Consider the following 23,841-nt stretch of genomic DNA (forward strand, 5'->3'; position numbering starts at 1 on the left):
TGTCGTCATCGGCGACGACAACCACAACAACGACCACAACCAACAACTATATGATAGATCCAGAGATCATCGGATTGGCCGCCGATTTGCTATCGATGACCAATAATAGCGATGAAAACCATGATGACCACCAGCACCGGGAGCTACAACACCAATCATCCAGACATCTAGTAATGACTATGCGTTCAAATGCCAGTCCATTGGTAGCCGAAGCCCGTCAGAAACGTATAGTTTTGATACTGTTTCTGGTGGTCATTGAATTTTTCCTATGCTGGACACCTATCTATACGGTGAATACGATTGGCATATGGTATGGCGGCCGCCGGGAATGGGTTGACCAGACAATCGGTACCAATTGGTTATCCGTAATGAAATTGTTGACATTTTTTTCGTGCTGTACTAATCCGTTTACCTATGGGTTTATGAACAGTAAGTTTAGGCAATGTTTTAGACAATTGTTTAGATGTTTTTAGGATTTTTGTTTAAAATTTTTTTTTTTTTTGGTTTTTAGTTAGTTTATTGTGTTTTGATTTTTTTTTATGTAATTATATACTGTATATAATATTGATATATATATATATAACAAAATAAAATTATTAATTAATACATAATATGTTACATAACAGAAATTTTAATTTTGATTTTTTTAAATAATAATTTTTTCAAAACTTTTTTTAACAAATAATTTCACTAACAGTTAACATAATTAACAAATTAAAAAAAATATTTCTTATTATTTATTATATATATATATTAAATAAATATTTATTTATTTGTTGTTTTTTAAAAAAAAATTATTTAAAAATTATTTGCTTATTTTATTTTTAAAAAAAATTGTTTTAATTATAAATATTTTATTTTTTTAAGTATAAAATCCAGACAAACAAAATAGTTTAATAATTTTTTTTAAAAATCATAAAATCCATAATGTTTTTAAAAATTAAATTAACATAAATGTTATTTTATATTATAAAAAATTATGAAATTGATAATCCGTAATATAATATTATAATAATATATCATATTTTTTCAATTCATAACTTACAATATTAGTATTTATAAGGAAATATAAATAAATATAATTTGTATTGTAATTAATATTGTAATATAACACGATTATAATAAACTACAAATAAAAAATATATATAGATATATATATAATATCATACAAAAAATATATATTAATTAATTAATATAATACTTATAAATAATTTATTTTTTGAGTTGTTATTCGATATTATGTAATAATATATTATAGTTAATAAATATAATTGTTTTTTTTACTATTTTTCATAATTATTATATTATATTATCATCATTATTATTATTATCATTAGTATATTTTTTATAAATAGATAATTATAAATTTATAACTATTACAAACTCAATATCAATCATGATATTTATTATTAAACTAATATCATATACATATAGTTTGTTACGTAATATTAGTATTATTTAATTAATATATATATATATAAATAATTTTAAAAAAAATCAATTATTTCTAATATATATATTTTAATTAAATCTATTATCTATTTATTTAGTTATTTATCACGAATTCCTGAAAGGAATACGTATATGCATTCTATAAGTCGGTCTGTCGGTCTGTCTGTCCCACGAGGACATAGGTTCGAATCCACTATCCGCTACAATTTTTTTTTGAATTTTTTTTTGAATTTTTTTTTTGTTTTTTTTCTTATTTAAGTTTATTTTTTAGGAAATTGAAGAAAATTGTGTCCAAAAATTAATTAAAAAAATTTTGAATTTTTTTGAATTTTTTTTTTGATTTTTTTTTGAATATTGATTTTTATATTTTTTTCGTTTTTAAGTTTATTTTTTAGGAAAATAGTAGTTTATTTTGTAATACTGAATCATTTGATACCCCACATGACTATAGTTGTATATTTTGTCATACTAAATCGTTTGATACCCTACATAACTTTAGTTGATTTTATTTTATCATACTGAATTTAATTTTTAATTATGATTAGGAATTCGTGTGGAAATGCTTTCTAGCATTCTCAACTGGTTTTATATTGAAATAAAAAAAATATTTTTTCAGTCAATATTATTTAGTAATCTCTCTCTCTCTCTCTCTCTCTCTCTCTCTATATATATATATATATATTTACTGTTTACTGTATAATATTGATATATAGTTTTTATTTGTTTATTAATGTCTTTTTTGTGGTGCATTTTTTAATTTATTTTTTTTCTTCAATACTATTATTCCCACATTTTATATATATATATATATAAATAGTTAATTCAAGATCCCTATTGACCAGACATAGTCAAGTAGTTATTATTATTATTATTATTATTATTATTATTACACTTATGTTTATAACTATTATTTATTTACTTAAATGTCTGGTAAAAATTATCAACAAAAATAAATATATATAAAAATAAATAACACTTAAGTGATAGACATTTTCTGTAATATCCGTTGTCTACAACATTGATGGGTAAATAATAATATAAATATAAATATATTATAAAATACAGATATATATAGTAAATCAATATAAAGTTTGTTGTCTATAATAGTAATAATAATAATAAATATCAATATATAAAAAATGTTTTAAAAACTTATTTTTTAGATAAATTTATTTATTTAGTTAATTAATTTTTTAATTTTGTTTTAAATTAAAATAATTATTGAATGAATTATTAATTTGGATGAATTTTGGATTGGATGAAAATTATTTTTTTTTTAATTTCAAGTTTATTTAAAATAACAAGTAGCTTATTAAACAACAAAATAAATTGTAATACAAATTATTTTTATATTATTAAAATTTATAAATAAAATATAAATACTTATAAAAACAATAATTTTTTTTTAAAAATATATTATATATTTATTGGTAAATATTATTATTGGCAGTAAATTTAATAATTTGAAAACAAAATTTTATAATTTTAGTTTGTTTTTTTTAAATATATATATATATATATATATATTTGACTTATAGAAATATTACTAAAATATTACATATTAAAATAAATTAAAAAATTAAATAATTAAAAAATAATTAAAATTATTTTTAAAAATAAATTCTATAAATCTATTTTTTGTTAAAAATTAAAAATAGTATTAAAATTTTTATAATTTTTAATATCTAGTTTAATATCCTATCTATTTATTTATAATTTTTTTGTTAATTTGAAAAAAATAAGATAATTATAATAATAATAATCATTTTGTTGTTGTTGTTGTTGTTGTCTAGACATCGTATTAAAAAAAATTATTTAAAAAATAATTATAACAACCAAATCAACAACAATAGTCTACATGTTTAGCACTGGGGGAGGGGTGGGGGTGGGGGTTGTGTTCAAAATCCCAGTCCCCCACTCAAAGCACTTGTAGTAGTACTGGAGTTTTAATCATATGTTGGATAACCATCTATAAGCCCTCGCCCGCCCCCTCCCCTCAATGGGTTTTTTGTTCAACATTTCCCCCCCACTTTCCCCCCTTATTGTTGTACTAATCCTATTACTTTTATGGATAATGTTTTTTTTAATTAATACAATTATTTTCAATGTTAAACATTATTACATATTATTATTATAATTTTTTGTCAAAGTTTTCTATTTTTCTTATTTTTTTTATTATAAACATTATTATTAATATAAATATTAATAATAATAATATAATTATAATAAAAATATCACACAAATTGTGTTATAAACAAACTTTTTATACATTTTTATACTAAATTTATTTTTATTATTTTTTTTAAATACTAATTTTTATTATATTAAATATTTATAAATTGTTTTGTTATTGCTTGAAATTATTATTTTTATAAATTATAAATTTAATTAACAAATTAATTACAGAATATTCTTTAAAATCAATAAATAAAAAATCATTATATTGTTATCAATAGATGCCAATAGATGTCAATAGTGTTAAAAACATACTATAATATTATAATAAAAATAATACATTACCACGGTAAATTTATATACATTATATACTGTATATATATATATATATATATAATAAGGCTTTAATTTTACTTAAATTTTATTTTTTATTATTATAATGTTTTAATCAATTGAGAGTAATATATATATATATAGTAATAGTAAGCAATTTGTTATTTTAAATTTGAAAATGTATTTTATATTTAAATTAGTTTTTCAAAAAAAAAAAATCTATTACCACTATATATATATATATACTGTTTATACTTAATATTGATATATCAAAAACAACTACATCAACAAAAAATTTCCGGCAGTAATAATAATGATATAAACAATTTACAAACAAATTAATGTAAATTTATTTAAATCTAATGTAGATTATAATTATTTGTTATAATAATAATAGTTAAATCTCTAATTAGTTTTTTTTTAAATTATTTAATGATTTTATTATTTATTCATTTTGTTAATTGATTGTTTATTTAAAAATTTTATTGATGTTTAATTTTTTTTTTTTTAAAAATATTAATGATTTGTTTTATTTTATAAAACTTTTTGACTCAAACTTTGTTATTTAACTCAAACTTTTATTTTTTGTATTGTCTATAATTATGCGATATTATATTATTAAAAAAAACTATGATTTTTATGATAATTACGAAAATTATAAACAACTTAAAAAAATAATATCACTGATAATTTTATTATTAATAATTAATAAACACTATTAAAGTAAAAATAAGTTTATAAGTAATATACTGCTTATAGTAATATATGTTTTATAATACAGTAAATTATTATTTTTTTTGTATAAAAAAATTTCTATTAAAACAAAAATACATTTAAATATCAAAAAAAAAATTGTTTATGTTATCTTAAAATGTTATATAATATATATATATATAAAGTAATTAATTATATTTATAGTAAATGTTGTTAATAATTTAATATTAATTATATAAGTAATTTACAGTATTATTATTATTATTATTATTACTATTGTTGTTATTGTATTATTGTTTGTATAGATGTATATATAAAAAAAATATTTTTTTTTTTTAATAATATTTATTTATTTGAAATTTATTAAACTTATTGATTGATTGAATTTTGTTGTTGATGTTGTTTAGATGAGAGGGTTAAATGGGGGGGAGGGGGGTTTGTTGAATTGAAACTTTTTTGATTGATATAATTATTATTTAATAAATATTTTTTTATATAAAAAACCGGGTTTTACCCCTTGTTTTTTGAGAAAAAAAAAATTAAATCTAAAATTATCGGATAGTAGTCGCCATCGACTACCGTATCTGTATTCTGGCGGCACTGGTATTCAGTAACTAATGGTTTTTATTATTATTATTATTATTATTTAGTTAGTGTTGTTATGATTTTTTTTTCGTTGAAATATTTCAAATAAAACACTAGAACCGGTATCCATGTTTTTTGTTGATGTTGTTGGTTAGTTTTGTTAAATTAAATAACTGCCCATTAGCTTACTGTTCCTTGAAAATATTTTTAAAAATAATTTTGTGTTTTAGTTTGTGTGTATGTAACTGTATGTTTGTGTGTGTGTGTGTGTGTGTGAGTTTGTGTATGTGTATGTGTATGTGTATGTGTATGTGTATGTGTATGTGTATGTGTATGTGTATGTGTATGTGTATGTGTATGTGTATGTGTATGTGTATGTGTATGTGTATGTGTATGTGTATGTGTATGTGTATGTGTATGTGTATGTGTATGTGTATGTGTATGTGTATGTGTATGTGTATGTGTATGTGTATGTGTATGTGTATGTGTATGTGTATGTGTATGTGTATGTGTATGTGTATGTGTATGTGTATGTGTATGTGTATGTGTATGTGTATGTGTATGTGTATGTGTATGTGTATGTGTATGTGTATGTGTATGTGTATGTGTATGTGTGTATGTGTATGTGTATGTGTATGTGTATGTGTATGTGTATGTGTATGTGTATGTGTATGTGTATGTGTATGTGTATGTGTATGTGTATGTGTATGTGTATGTGTATGTGTATGTGTATGTGTATGTGTATGTGTATGTGTATGTGTATGTGTATGTGTATGTGTATGTGTATGTGTATGTGTATGTGTATGTGTATGTGTATGTGTATGTGTATGTGTATGTGTATGTGTATGTGTATGTGTATGTGTATGTGTATGTGTATGTGTATGTGTATGTGTGTGTGTGTGTGTGTGTGTGTGTGCATCACTACTAATACTGTAGATACTAATGATATAAAATTTAATTAGTTTTGACATTTGTGTTAAACTGTTTATGTACTGTATGTATGTGTAGAGTGAATGAGTGAGTGAGAGAGAGAGAGAGAGAGAGAGAGAGAGAGATAATAAAATTACTTTAAATGTGTGTAAAATCAATAGAAATCTTTTACTTAGTTTATATAAATATATATTATATATACTGTATATATATATTGATATATAATATATATGTATAAAGCTATGTATATCCAGTATTTTTTATGTCTATTTTATTAAATATTAGCCATTAATGTGTTAACTAGACTTGTTATTTATATTCAATTATTATTATTATTTGACATTTATTGAGACATATAAATGTCTATTAAAAATAATAATAATAATAATAATAATAATAATAATAATAATAATAATAATAATAATTTCCAATAATATTATTATTTTCCGGAAAAAAATTATCTAACGTTTAATTTTTGATGTTGTTATCGGTTAGAGGGCTAATCAATAACCAAAAAAACATACTGTACTATATATATAGGATCTAATGTATGTTTTTTTTTATATATTTAAATGTAAAAACATTTATACATTTATAAATTGATAATATATATATTTATATTAATAAAATAAATTAGTTATTAAAATATAACATAATTGAATAATAATAATAATAAATTGCTATAAGTTTTTAACAATATTTGCGAAAATATATATAAATATATTAAATATTTTCATTCATTTTATTTTGTGGTAAATATATTAGTTTCATATAATATAATTTAAATGCAATTTATTTTTTTATATTATTAAATTATTATTATTATTACTAATAATTTATTGCTTTTATATATATTTCACAGAATTTTAATATAATATATATAAATATTTGTATAAAATTCTGGAAAAAACAAATTATATATTAGTATTAAAAAAAATATTATTTTAAATTTTTATTTTTTTTTTGTTTTTTTTCATATAATAATAATAGATTAATAATAAAATAATTTGTATCAACAGTTATAAGCAATAAATTTAAAGTAATAATAATAATAATAAGTTAGAAAGTATTTTATATTAAATTTAACGAAATTATTAAAAAAAATTTCGATATTTTTTTTTTATTTTGGCATTTTATTGTAAAATTTTATAAATTTTAATAATTGAAATATATGTTTAGTTAAAATATCATAAATATATTTGATTAACTTTTATAATTTTATATTTATATCTATTTATATATATATATATATATATATATATATATATATATTAGTTTATATAAAATTTATAGTACATTAGCAATATTACATATACTAATGTATAAATAAATAATTTGATTATATTATGTTGTAAATATTATATAATACTAATACAGTATATTTAAATTTTAAATATTATTTTAAATAACTTAATTTTTGTTTAAATTTGAAAATTTGAAAATCATTTCAAGCGTTTATATTGTACAATAATATTATACATTTTTATAAACTAAATTAACTAGATAAAAAGTACTAAATATAAAATAAAATACTTATTGTAACATTATTTTTATTATTATTATATTATTTTGATTAAAATATAATAGTATTGTACAGTATGTATTATATGTGTGTCAAAAATAAATAATAGACATTTTTTTAAAAATATAACAATTATGTGATAAGCATTTTTAAAAATATTAAATTACTAAATATCTTTTTTATTTATAAATTTTATTTATATAAAATTGAAAATCAATTCATATTTTAATCCAAACACATACACACACACACACATATATATATATACATACATACATACATACATACATACATACATACATACATACATACATACATACATACATACATACATACATACATACATACATACATACATACATACATACATACATACATACATACATACATACATACATACATACATACATACATACATACATACATACATACATACATACATACATACATACATACATACATACATACATACATACATACATACATACATACATACATACATACATACATACATACATACATACATACATACATACATACATACATACATACATACATACATACATACATACATACATACATACATACATACATACATACATACATACATACATACATACATACATACATACATACATACATACATACATACACACACACACACACACACACATACACACACATACACACACATACACACACACATACATACACACACACATACACACACACACACACACATACACACACATACACACACACACAGACACACATAAAACTCAACATAAAAGTAAAACTTGTAAAATCTAATTGAATTTTATTATATGGAATTTTTTTAAAAATAAAAAAAAATATTAACTAAAACTTTTATTTTATTTATTAGAAAGAAAATTAATATATCGTAATTTTATTTGTGATTTTTATTGAAAAATAATTTACAAATTATTTTTTGAAGAAATCAAAATTTTATATATTAAAAATAATAATTTATAATATATATATATATATATAAATTTATTTTACTTTGAAACACATTAATTATAGAAAAAATATATATTGTTTTATTACAATTGTATTATTAATACAATAAGTTTTAGTATATATATATTATATATATATTGTATATAAATATATTTAAATTATTATATTTTATTATCCACTAAATGTCAACTAAATTCAATATTTTAAATAATAATAATAAAATTAATTAATTAAAAATCTAGTTTACGATTATTGTAGATGTCGTCGATTATATTAATCTATTAATAATTATCATAATTATTATTAATACTATATTTTGTATTTTTTATTATTATTATTATTATTATTATTATTATTATTATTATTATTATTATTATTATTATTATTATTATTATTATTATTATTATTATTATTATTATTATTATTATTATTATTATTATTATTATTATTATTATTATATATACTGGTATATAGAAAGAGAGAAAGAGAGAGAGAGAGAGAGAGTTGTAATAAAATATTTTGTTTATATAAACAGTATATAATAGTACAGTAAATTGATCATGTTGAAATTATATCATATATATATATATATATACTACACGATTGTGTAAACATATAGTAAGTAAACAACACTAACAACAAAAATTCAATTAAATAATTATAAATATAAACTTAATTATTTAATTTATATATTTTTACTCAAAAAAAAAATTTTAACTTTATTTAATACTTACAGTACTTACAGTAAGTTTATATATATTAATGTGTTGTAAAAAAAACATTGAAAAATATTGTTGTAAATATATTTTTCAAATAAAAATTAAGATTATAATTAAAATAGCTTTAAATAAGTATTTAGTTTTAAACAGAAACAAAAATTATGATTTATTTTTTATATATTTTTTTATTTTACTTATAATTTATTGATTTCAATTTGTAACTAAAATTTTTAGTATTTACTACATATTAGCTTGATAATTTTGTTTAAAAATGTTTACGACATTTTTTTTTGGTACATTATTATTATTTTATTTTTTTGTTATAAAAAAAATCATTAATATTTTTATTATTTACTATTTTCTCTTATAAGTAAATAACTAGAAATGCAATTTTTTTATTAGATTTATTTTTTTAAGTATATAATATATATATAGTGTATATATATATTATATATTTTCTCGAAAAAATAATAATAATTTCAAAATATATATATTCAATATATAAATGTAATATAATTATTGCTAATAAAAAAATCAGTGATTTATAAAATAAAACCATAAAAATCATATGTAATTGACATATACTTAATATATATATATATATATATATATACTGTATATATATATATTAGAAAATCAATTGATTTTTATTGCAATATAATTTGTTAAATATAAATTAATGTTTAATTAATAAATTTTATTTTTCACAATAAATAAATAAATATTTATAATTAAGTTTTTATTTTTATTTTTTTTAAAAATAAGTGCATACAGTATGTAATTGACGTTTAGATAAAAAAAAACACATAGTTTTGTTTTTGACTTATTTGTTAATTGAAATTTTGTATAACAATTAAAACAAATATATATATATTTATATATATATATCTATTATATAATTATACTTAAATTAATTAATTAAAACTACGTCATTCACACACACATAACACACAAATATAATATTAATAATATTATTATACAATAATTAAAACATAAATATTATAAATGAATGTTAATTTAACTAAGTTTAAAAAAAAACTATATTTTTATATAATTGAAAGTTTGTAACAATAAAAAAAAATTATCTTAAAAATAGAAAATAAATTATTAAGTAAATAATATGAGTTTTAAAATATAAAATAATTATTTGATGACATTTCATGGCATGTATTTGAAATAAAGATTATTAGTATTATTAGTATTAGTATTAAATCAAAATAATTGGTTGATTTAATACTGATATTTATTTTATATGCTATTATTATTATTATTATTATAAAACTTATTTATTTGTTTGAATGTTACAATAAATATTTTTTTTCAATAAACTAATAAAATAATAATAACAATCATTGAAATCAATTGAATAATATTGTGACTTGACTTTTATAATCTATTTTATTTTGAAAACATTAAACAAATATCATTTGCAAAAATTAAACTAAATAACCATTGAATATAAGATTATGTTTATTTTAAAAAATATATTTATATTATCTACTTATATAAGTTATATATATATTTATTTATTTATATTAACATTTAAATTGAAACAATTGTGTGCCCTCTATAACGTAAGTTCAACTATTTAAAGTGTATTTGATTGATAAATATTGACTGATTGTATGTATGTATGTGTGTACTTGTATGTATGTATGTGTGTGTATGTATGTATGTATGTGTGTGTGTGTGCTTGTATGTGTGTATGTGTGTATGTGTGTATATGTGTATGTGTGTATGTGTGTATGTGTGTATGTGTGTGTATGTGTGTACTTGTATGTGTGTGCTTGTATGTGTGTACTTGTATGTGTGTACTTGTATGTGTGTGTATGTGTGTGCTTGTATGTGTATATGTGTGTATATGTGTGTATATGTGTGTATATGTGTGTATATGTGTGTATATGTGTGTATATGTGTGTATATGTGTGTATATGTGTGTATATGTGTGTATATGTGTGTATATGTGTGTATATGTGTGTATATGTGTGTATATGTGTGTATATGTGTGTATATGTGTGTATATGTGTGTATATGTGTGTATATGTGTGTATATGTGTGTATATGTGTGTATATGTGTGTATATGTGTGTATATGTGTGTATATGTGTGTATATGTGTGTATATGTGTGTATATGTGTGTATATGTGTGTATATGTGTGTATATGTGTGTATATGTGTGTATATGTGTGTATATGTGTGTATATGTGTGTATATGTGTGTATATGTGTGTATATGTGTGTATATGTGTGTATATGTGTGTATATGTGTGTATATGTGTGTATATGTGTGTATATGTGTGTATATGTGTGTATATGTATGTATATGTGTGTATATGTGTGTATATGTGTGTATGTGTGTGTATGTGTGTGTATGTGTATCTATGTGTGTGTATATGTGTGTATATGTGTGTATATGTGTGTATATGTGTGTATATGTGTGTATATGTGTGTATATGTGTGTATATGTGTGTATGAATTTATGCACTATTACTATATATTATGATTTATTTTAGTCAAATATACTGTAATTTATATTCAATATATGATATTTGCTAATAATATGAGATTTACTTTATTTTCAACATTCAGTATATTGAATATAAAAGTTAATTATTTAGTAATTAGTTTTTCTATGTTAAATTTTATTATTATTATCATTATTTTTTACTAATTAAAATAAAAATTATTAAATATTGTAAATGAAAATATCTATTTATAAATATATGACTTTGACTTAAAATTTAAAATATAAAAATTTATATTATATTCATAAATATATATATAATATACTTTAAAATATTATTATACATTTCAGTAAATTATAATTTATAAATATTGAAATTTTGAATTTTATATTTAAATATGATTTTTTTTAGGAAAATAGAAAAAAGTGTATATGTATTTTTTTTTTAAATTTATATTTGACATTAAATAAATAAAACTAGATTTATAAAATATATATTTATATATATATATATATATATATATATATATATATTGAAATTAATATTTATTTAAATAATTACGATTTTTATATTTCATAATATTATAATTTAATAAATCAAACTTATATAAAAATATATATATTTAAGTAAAAAAAATAAATTAATAATAATTTTTTAAATATAATTTTGAGTGTTATAAAAAATACAAAAAAAAGTTGACAAGATATTTGACAAACTTAATATACACACATATACATACACATACATACACAAACATACATACATACACATACATACACACACATACACACACATACACACACATACACACACATACACACACATACACACACATACACATACATACATACACATACACACACACACACACATACACACACATACACACACATACACACACATACACACACATACACACACATACACACACATACACACACATACACACACATACACACACATACACACACATACACACACATACACACACATACACACACACACACACACACACATACACACACACACACACATACACACACATACACACACATACACACACATACACACACATACACACACATACACACACATACACACACATACACACACATACACACACATACACACAAATACACACACATACACACACATACACACACACATACTTACGCAATCAGACTAATTTGTTGGTATTATGTTATAGCTTATGTATTTTATTTGCTCTGTTAGCCTAATATACATATATATGACATCTGCGCCTTATTATTGTCATATATATTAAATACTATACATTATATATATATATATATATATATATATACGTAAAATGTTATAATGCATTTTTACAGTACCATTCGGTTAGTTGCTAACTATACCTAAAATAATATTATATATCTTAAAGTATATATATATATAACTTTAACTTATAAAAATATATACAGAATATTCTGTAAATGTTATCAATAAATAAATAACTTACAGGCATATTGTGATTTGTTAATAGTATTTAAAATTAATTATTATTATTATTATTTATATAAATTGGTCAACATAAAATATACTAATTGATTAAAGGTAAGTTTTTTAATTATTTTAGTTATTTATAATTATTTTATAAAATTTTAATTAACAATTTATATATTTCAATATATATATATATTAAAAATATTTTTCAATACTTTTTATACTATTTATATTATATTGTTTTTATTTAAATTTTTGTATTGTTATCATAATTTGCTAAAAATAATTTCATCTATAAATTTTTATAAATAATAGTAATGCAAATTAAATTTTAAAATTATTTATAGTAATTTATTTATACAATATTTAGTTTTCTATATATATATATATTTATATTATTTAATTAATTAGACTAAACAATTGATTTTAAAAACAATTTTCAAAATAAAATAGTAAATATTTTTTTGTTTTATTTTATTTTTATGAATTCAATAGTTTTATAATAGACTAGATTTTCAAAATTAAATAAAAAAAACTAACAAATTAATTGATAACAAAAAAATTTTTACATTAAATAAACATATATTAATGTATATATATATTATTAATGAATTACAAAATTATATTTTTAAAAAGTTAGTGATTTTATTATATAATAAAACTAATTGAATTTTATTAAGTGTAATATTTTAAAATATAATATTTTAATGGATAAGTTTAAAAATGTAAGTAAACTTTAGTTAGTTGTTTTTAAAATTACTTAATTTAGTTTTGTTTTTTTTTTAAATAAAATAAATTATAAATTTTCATATGCTGCAAGCTAAGTTATTTAGAAATTGAATAAATAAATTTATTAATTTTATTATTTAGTACTTAATTTTATTAACATAAGTATAAATGTATTTAAAAAATGTAAAATAAAATTTGTATAAATTGATAGAAATAAAATTTTTAAAGCAATTATTTATTTGTGATTTTAGTTTATTTAAATAAATTTTTAATATTATATATATATATATATTTGATTTATTTAAATAATTTTTATTTCCAACAAATATTAATAATAATTTATACGATTAAATGTATTAATATAATAAAAAATAAAAAGTTTAATATTAAATATTAAAATTTTAAAATCTAATTCTATAATCTGCAATGTATCTGCAATATTTGCAAAATAATTATTATTTTGATATTTTATTATAATAAATAAATATTTATTTTAAATTATTATAAAATATTTTATTTAATATTTTAAAAAAAACATTTAGTTATCTATCTATTTTTTACTTATATATATATACTTATCTATATATAGTGAAATAGCATATATATATATATTAATAATTTATTTATAATCAAATGTTAGATTTCAATTATTTTTATTATTTATTTATCAGTATATCAATTGCTTTTAACTAAAAATAAATATTTCTCTAAAGCGTTTTAAATCAATTTCTATATTATATATATATATGCTATTTCACTACAACTAATAATTGTTTTTTTTTGTTTTTTAAAATTATAAGCGGAAAATTTATCAGATATTATATATATATATTAATATTAAAAATAATTAATTTTCTATAGAATTGTAGAATATTGTATAATAAATTATTAATAATAATAATAATAAATTTACTATAATTTATTTATAGATTATAATTAATATAATATATAAGTTATATACAATATATATATATATATAATAGTATTGTATTTTTTTAAAAAAATTTAATACAAATATACAATAAATAAAAAAAAATTTCATTAATGAAAAATTAATAATTATTTAACTAATATATATATACTATACTATACTAAATAATAATTGATTATCAATTATGTTGGAAACTATAGGTTGAAACTAATCGCCCGGCACACCACCTATTTGTTGGACATACCGTTTTTATTATGGCTTTATCCCCAGACAACTGGACACTGGATGTTAATGTTAATAATGTTGTCTATAGTGATGATTGTGACGGCAATAGCTACCGTCACCAGCAGCAGCATCAGCTACCGGTGCTACCGGAGCTACACGAGCAGCAGCAACACCACCAGCAGCAGCTGCTGCTTACCATTACTGGCCAACAAATTGCTACCCTAATAGTACCCTACAGTCTGATCCTATTGTTGGCCATTGTCGGCAACTCACTGGTCATTGTTACGTTGGCCGCCAATCGCCGAATGCGTTCCGTAACCAATATGTTTCTATTGAATCTGGCCGTCAGTGACCTACTGTTGGGCGTATTTTGTATGCCGTTTACATTGATGGGCGTACTGTTCAAACAGTTTATTTTCGGCCCATTGATGTGCTCATTGATACCCTATCTACAAGGTATGTATATATATATATATATAATTATTTATTTTTTTGATTGATTTTATATATAAAAAACATATTTTAGCTAGTTAAAATTTAGTTGATTAAATGCAATTGATAAATAAAAATAAATATATACAGTATAGTACATGTACTAATTACATATACAATAATATGAAATTATTATATATGATATACTAGCTATTTATTACTGTATATATTGATATATATATATATATATAAATTATATTATTATATTATTTATAATTATATAATTAATAATTTATTTTAATTGACTTTTTTTAATGATAAAAATATACACATTTATATATACATTTATAATACAAAATAATAATTATTATTATCTATATAAAACAAAACACACAAAAATGAACATTTTTTATATATATTTATTTTCTAATTCAATTACTTTTGTAGATAAATTAATATTTTTAATTTAAAAAAATAAATATTACTATTATTTTCTATACAAACAATAACACAACAAAAAGCCGTATCGGTATCGGTATCGGTGTGGACACTGGTCATGGTATCGGTCGAGCGCTACTACGCTATATGTCAGCCGTTGCGGTCGCGCGGCTATCGGCAGACCCTATCCTATGCCTATCGAGTCATTGGTATCGTATGGTTGGCGTCGTTGGTGTTGATGTCGCCGATAGCCGTAGTCAGTGAACTACAGCCCATCGAAAATACTGGTTAGTTGTCTAACACACCCACTCCTCCCCCCCTATCATAACATAACTGTCCACTAAATAAACAAACATATTATTATTATACTTATTATTCTTATATATATATATATATAAACCAAAAAAAATAAATAAAATAATAGGCAATTATAAGTGTCGGGAGTCGTGGCCAACACCGCACCTGTTGACAGCGTTTACACTATTTTTAGATATATTACTATTTATAATACCATTGATGATAATGTCCATCACCTATACGTCTATATCGATAACATTAAGACATAACCTAAGGGTCAGTCAACAGCAAACAGGTATTTATTTATTATTAATATTAATACAACTATTTATATTATATTTTATATTAATATACAATATATAATACTATATAAACAATATATATATAATATATATATACTTAAATATAAAAGCAAACAATAATAGGACAATGATTATGATGTCTAATGTCAAAACATTATATAATATATATATATATATATATTATAATATTTATTATATATAAATAGTCATTAATGTTGTTTTTAATATTTTATTTTTATTAATTTTATTTTATTTTTAGTTAGTGTTATAAAATTATTTAATATATCATACATTTGTATTATTATCATTTTTTTTCATAATTATTTATAATTAATTATCATATAATTTATGCACAAATGTTTTAGACGTAAATGCTAATGAAAATAAATACAATAAGTTTATTGAATTATATTTTTATATAAACTATTAAAAAAAAGACAATAGAAAATAAGTCTAATAATAATAATTTATTTTTATAGTCGATCAATAAAAATGATATTTAATAACAAAAATATTTATTTTTATTATTATATGATTACATGATATGATTACTTGATATTATTTTATTTATTGATCTATTTATTTATAGATATAGATATTATTATTATTATTATTATTATTATACTGTATTTATAATATAATTATATATATATCAATATACTAGAAATATAATTATATTTAGCATAATTATAATTATTATTAGATATTATTTTTTTTTTTAAATATAATAATAACTAAAAATATTATTTTATTTTTATTAATATGTTATAAAAAATATTTCATAATAAATAACTTTTTAAAAAAATAAATACTGTATATTGAAAATTAAAATAAAATAATAATAATAATAATAATAATAATAATAATAATAATAATAATAATAATAATAATATAATCAATTAAACTAATGTGATAAACAAATTAATAGTATTGTTATTGTATTTAATATAAAATATTAATTGGAAAAAATTTATATAATTATAATTTGTGTAAACATTTAAAATTAAATACATATATATATATACTAACTAATTGCAGTATTATAATTAATTGCATCAAAAAAAACATCAATATACAGTATAGTATTAATTGATTATTTATATATAATAGTACCTAGTTTATAATGTTTATTACATGTTTACTATTACGATAAAATTATACAACAACATCAACAACATAAACACGAAAATATCTATTTAGATAATTGCATTTTTTTAAGTTCACATATAGATTGTACCTGGGTATTGATTTTTATAGCCAAAAAATATATATATATATATATATACCCGTATAAAAACTAATCAATTTATATACAGATATTTTTTTTATTTAAAAAGTCAAGCAAAAAATCCATACATACACATATATACATACTGCACATACATACATACATAAATACATGCACACACATACACACACATATACACATACATACATCCAAATACACACACACACACACACATACAAACTCATACACATACATACACACACACACACACACACACACTGTCAATGTTTATCTTCAAAAAAAAACTTATACTCAAAACTTAAACTAATATTTGAATTGAAAAAAAAAAATTAATTTTTTTATCACCAGTAAAAGCACATGAATATCGGTGCAGCCGTCAGAGCCTATCATCGGAAACAACAACAGATCCCAGAGTGCTGTCATCGTCGACGACAACGACAACAACGACAACAACGACAACAACAGCCAACAACTGTATCAAAGCCTCAGATACTATCGTCTACGCGGATATGCTATCGACAATGTCTACCACATCATCATCGATGGCCAACACCAACAACAATCATCATCAGCAGCAGCACCCGAGGGTAGTGCTGGCATTGCGTACAAATACCAGTCCCCAGATTACCGAAGCCCGTCAGAAACGTATCGTCAAAATGCTGTTTGTAGTGGTACTGGAGTTTTTCCTATGTTGGACACCCATCTATACGATCAATACCCTAACCATCTATCTGAACCAATGGATCTACCAGTCCATTGGCTACAATTGGATATCATTTTTTCATTTGTTGGCATTTTTCTCGTGCTGTACTAATCCTATTACCTATGGGTTTATGAATCGCCGATTTAGGCAAAGTTTTCTACAATTGTTTAAAAGATTGCGATAATTAAAACAAAAACAAAAAAAATATATATATATAAAATAATAATAATAATAATTTTATTTAATTAGTTGAATTGAATGTATGATTTTTATTTTGTATGTAAATATATATATATATATATATATATATATATAAATATTACTATATTTTTTTTGTTGAGTTAATTGAGAGAAATATTTTTAGATAAAAAAATGTAACAAAATTTAATAATTATTATTATTTTGTATAAACAAAATTTAATATTTTATTTAAATAAGTTAATGAATGAATGATTTTTATTTTGTGTGTAAATATATATATTTAAATAAATAAATATTTCTCTTAACGAAAATAAATAATAATTTTGTAAATATATAATAATAATAAAATATTGTCAAATAATTAATTGATTGTTTATTTGTATAATAATAATAAAATTTATTGAATTTTTTTTAAATTACTTTTAAAAAATGATATAATTTGGTTTTTTTACTAAACAATTAATATTTGTTAAAAAAAATATTTGTTTACTAATTTTTGTTTTGTTTTTTGTTTGTTTGAGTATTATATTAATTCCCTTAATATAACATATTAATGATATTGAAGTAAAAATTAAATGTAATTTGATTTTTTTTTTATAATACAATTAAATCCATTGCTTTTCAATTAACTATAGATCCGGGATGCAGGGTTGTGCAATTATATATATATATAATATATTATATATGTATATATATGTATATATTATATATATATATATTATATAATATAATGTTATATAATAAGTACATATATATATATATATAGTATATATTTTTTAATCTATTATTAAATTATTAATTAATTGAAAAAATAATAAAATTGTGATGATTTACACTACAGTATCTTATAAATAACAATATAAATTTATAAATTATATATATATATATATATATATATAGTATGCTATATAAAGTATATATTTGTGTAAAGTTTATATATAGTATTTATACAGTATATATATATATATATATATATATAGTATTTAGTATGGCTTATAAATAATATTGAATTTAATCCTATATATAATTTATAAATTTATATAAATATAATATATATTTTTATATTTTAATCTTTAATTTTCTAGTTTCATTTTAGATATAAAAAAAAAATTTAAACTATAAAATTAAATTGTTTGTTTTATTTGAACTTTTTTTTGAAAATATTTAATTTAATACAATATATATATATATATATTTGTTTTTATATCCTATAAGTTAATGCATCATCATCATTCAAGTAGAATAATTTATTTGAATAACAAAATTTTTTTAAAGCTATTTTTATTATATTTATTTGAAAACTTAATTTTTAACTTTTATTTATTTATTTATTTTTTTTTAATTTAATTTATTCTAGATATAAAGTAATACTTTTTAATACTTTAAATTTAAAATAAAATATTATTATTATTTTTCTTTTTAAAAAACTAACTTGTTTATATTTTGAATATCATGTTACATTTTAAGCACTTAAATATATATATATATATATATATATATAATGTCAAAGTGTTGAAATATTTATATACATTAATGAAAATAAATTTTATTTTTAAAAAAAATGATTTTTAGTCTAGACAAAAATAATTAATATTTAATTATATTACTAACAAATAATAATAAATCAAATAAAAAAAATTTAATTATTTTAATTATATTTTATAATAAAATACATATTATGCGATTGACATAATTATAAATTAATTTATCTTTATTAAGTTAGCTACTTTAATTAATTAATTAAAAAAAGTGATAATTATTAAATTAATAAAAATAAAACTAAAAATAGCAACTAATAGAGTATCTAAAAAATAATTATTATTATATTATTTATTATAATGCTAAAATAAATAACCTAGCATAAAAAATCGGTAAAATTATATTATCGTAAATTAAATTTTAAAAATAATTAATTAAAATTAAAAAAAAATACAAAATTCAATACAAAGTTGAATACAAAAATTAAATACAAAAAATTCAATACAAAAATTCAATACAAAATTCAATACAAAATTTCAATACAAAATTTCAATACAAAAATTCAATACAAAAATTCAATACAATATATCATATATTAAGCCGTTATTGATGTCAACAAACATTGTGTTTGTATTTAATATACAGTAATACTTGTGTCAGTCATATGTTAATCACGTGACACACGTGTGTTACTACTGTCAGTCAATCAATCAATCAATTAGTGGTCACCCGATAGCGGTCAGAGGTCACACACCCCATAATATTTGCCGACTATCATACCGGCCATTATCATCACCATCACCACAACCACCATCCATATATGTGGTCACTAGTGGCCAGACTGCGATCAGCGGCGGCAGTGGCCGTCAAATCGCAGCCGACTGTCTATTGTTGTCGTCACCGAAAGTGGCCACCGATGATGACAACGACAAACCGATACGTGTCCAGCGGTAGTGGTGTTGGCCAACAACAGCAACAACAACAACAGCAGCCGCGCGAAACTCACGTCAAGTTTAGCAATGGGTTTGTATTACCGCCGCCGCCGAGATATACCCGAAAACTTATGATTTTATTTTCTGTTATATATTAGCCGAACAATGTCTATATCCAGCGGACGATTTGCCCGATTGGCCGACGGTTCAGCTGTAGTATCAGCTGGCGATACAAACGTTATGGTTGTGGCCGTCAGCCGCCGGTCGCCTAAAGGATCGTACGCACCGTTTGTACCGTTGACTGTCGACTATCGGCACAAGTATTCGGCCGCCGGTCGCATACCGACCAATCATTTGCGTCGCGAAATGGGCGCCACTGAACGCGAAATACTAACCGCTCGGCTGATCGACCGATCCATACGACCACTGTTTCCGAAAGGCTATAACTTTGAGACGCAACTCGTCTGCAATCTATTATCGGTCGACGCTGTCAACGATCCCGATGTTTTGGCCATAAACAGTGCATCGGCAGCCCTATCACTATCGGATATACCGTGGAACGGACCGGTAGGTGCCGTACGAGTGGCCCTAACCAGAGACCGATCGACGGTCATCACTTGTCCGACTCGTAAAGAGATGGCCGACGCATCGCTGAACTGTGTGGTCACCTGTAACTCGGCCGGCAATGTCCTAATGTTGGAAGCGTTTGCCAACGAGCCGATAGTCGAGCCGGACCTACTCAAGACATTGCATCGGGCGGTCAAAGAGTGCAAAGTTGTCTGCAATCAAATCGAAACACTTCAGCGATTGGCCGATAAGCCGAAACGCGATATCAGCCAACATATCAATGTGTTTACCGATGAACTGTTTGCCTCAGCAAAAGTGTATGTATTTTATGGTCAGAGAGAGAGAGAGAGAGAGAGAGAGAGAGAGAGAGAGAGAGAGCATACATATATAATCTACAGTAACTTATTGTGTATTTATTTACCGATAATTTGTGTTTGTTTTTGTTGTTATTGTAGTCTAATTGATCAAAAAGTACGTGAAGTATTTACCGATTATAGTCACGACAAGTTTTCCAGAGATCGGGCACTGGAATCAATACTAACCGAAGCTCGCAAACAGCTTAAGGATCAGTTTGCCGACGCCGCCGATGATGATGGTGTGCTCAACGATTGTTTACATCACTGTATCAAACGTATCTATGCCGAAGTGGTGGACGAAACTGGCAAACGTTGCGACGGTAGACTAGCCTACGAATTGCGACCGATTAGCTGTTCGGTCGACTTGTTTCGGCCACTGCACGGTTCGGCACTGTTTCAGCGCGGCTTTACTCAAGTCCTTTGTTCGCTAACATTCGACTCGTTGGACAGCGCCTGGCGTTCCGATGCATTTTCGGCACTGACTGGCGGACTGAAAGAGAAAAACTTTATGCTTCACTACGAGTTTCCCCAATACGCTACCAATGCTACCGGTTCGACACAGGTTGGCCGACGGGAAATTGGTCACGGATCGCTGGCCGAACGATCCATACGGCCGGTTGTACCCAACGACTATCCGTTTACCATTCGGCTCAACTGCGAAGTACTTGAATCCAATGGTTCGTCGTCGATGGCCAGCGTATGCGCCGGCAGTCTGGCACTGATGGACGCCGGCGTCGACATTAGTTCGGCTACGGCTGGCGTAGCCATGGGTTTGATCAAAAACGGTGACCAGTATTCAGTGTTGACCGATATTATGGGTTTTGAAGATTTTTTCGGCGAAATGGACTTCAAAATTGCCGGCACTAAGAAAGCATTCACTGGTCTACAGTTGGACTGTAAGCTCACGGATGGCCTACCGTTTCCGATACTTGTCGAAGCCATACAAAAGGCCGGTATTGCCAAACACGAGATACTGAACATAATGAACGGTGTTATACGTGAACCGCGCATATCTGTTGATAAACCTAACCGACCGGTTACGGAAACTGTGGACATACCGGTACATAAGCGACCGAAAGTTTTCGGTTACGGCGGTTATAATGTCAAAAAATTGACCGATGAATTGGGCATACGATTGACACAACACGACGACGATCTAACTCAATGGTCTCTATTTGCACCGAATCGCCAATCACTATACGAAGCCAAAGATCAGATCCAGGAACTGATGGACACAGTCAGCGAACCCGTACTCGAGTTTGGCCAGATTTATACGGCCAAAATTGTCGAACTACGTGAAAACGGTGTATTAGTACAGCTATATCCGACTCAGCAGACCCCGGCACTGCTGCACGTCTCGCAGTTGGACATCCGTAAAGTATCGCATCCGTCGGCACTGGACTTGGATGTCGGGCAGGAAATTGAGGTCAAATATTTTGGTCGCGACCCGGTATCGGGTGCTATGCGATTGTCACGTAAAGTACTGCAATCGGCCGATACGTTCAAACGTAATCTGATTCGCGAAAAAGCGGAATAAAAATTTTTTTAATTAATTATTTAATTTAAATATATTTTTATTTAAAAATTTATAATTAATTTAATTATAATTACAATTAATAATAATTACAATATTTTTTTTTTAGTTTTAAAATTTATATA

At 22.1% G+C, this 23,841-nt stretch overlaps 1 protein-coding gene across 1 annotated transcript; it reads left to right on the forward strand.

The window, feature by feature from the left end:
• The first annotated feature begins 20,927 nt into the window (after positions 1-20,927).
• On the forward strand, positions 20,928-23,750 carry LOC128962947 (polyribonucleotide nucleotidyltransferase 1, mitochondrial-like). The gene is made up of 3 exons (XM_054309385.1): positions 20,928-21,350; positions 21,418-22,143; positions 22,282-23,750. The coding sequence occupies exons 1-3, from the start codon at positions 21,148-21,150 to the stop codon at positions 23,717-23,719; spliced, it is 2,367 nt and encodes a 788-aa protein (XP_054165360.1). The 5' UTR covers positions 20,928-21,147; the 3' UTR covers positions 23,720-23,750.
• Positions 23,751-23,841: the final 91 nt, after the last annotated feature.

The sequence above is a fragment of the Oppia nitens genome, unplaced genomic scaffold (assembly GCF_028296485.1).
Source record: "Oppia nitens isolate AA-2021 unplaced genomic scaffold, nextdenovo-longstitch-racon4-pilon3 scaffold14_pilon_pilon_pilon, whole genome shotgun sequence".
Classification (NCBI taxonomy): domain Eukaryota; kingdom Metazoa; phylum Arthropoda; class Arachnida; order Sarcoptiformes; family Oppiidae; genus Oppia; species Oppia nitens.

Bases quoted from the DNA above. Each gene is read 5' to 3' on its own strand.
- LOC128962947 (XM_054309385.1), top strand. From the start codon at position 21,148: ATGTGGTCACTAGTGGCCAGACTGCGATCAGCGGCGGCAGTGGCCGTC. The intron at 21,351-21,417 runs GTTTGTATTACC...GTTATATATTAG, and splicing joins CACGTCAAGTTTAGCAATGG to CCGAACAATGTCTATATCCA. The intron at 22,144-22,281 runs GTATGTATTTTA...TTGTTATTGTAG, and splicing joins CTGTTTGCCTCAGCAAAAGT to TCTAATTGATCAAAAAGTAC.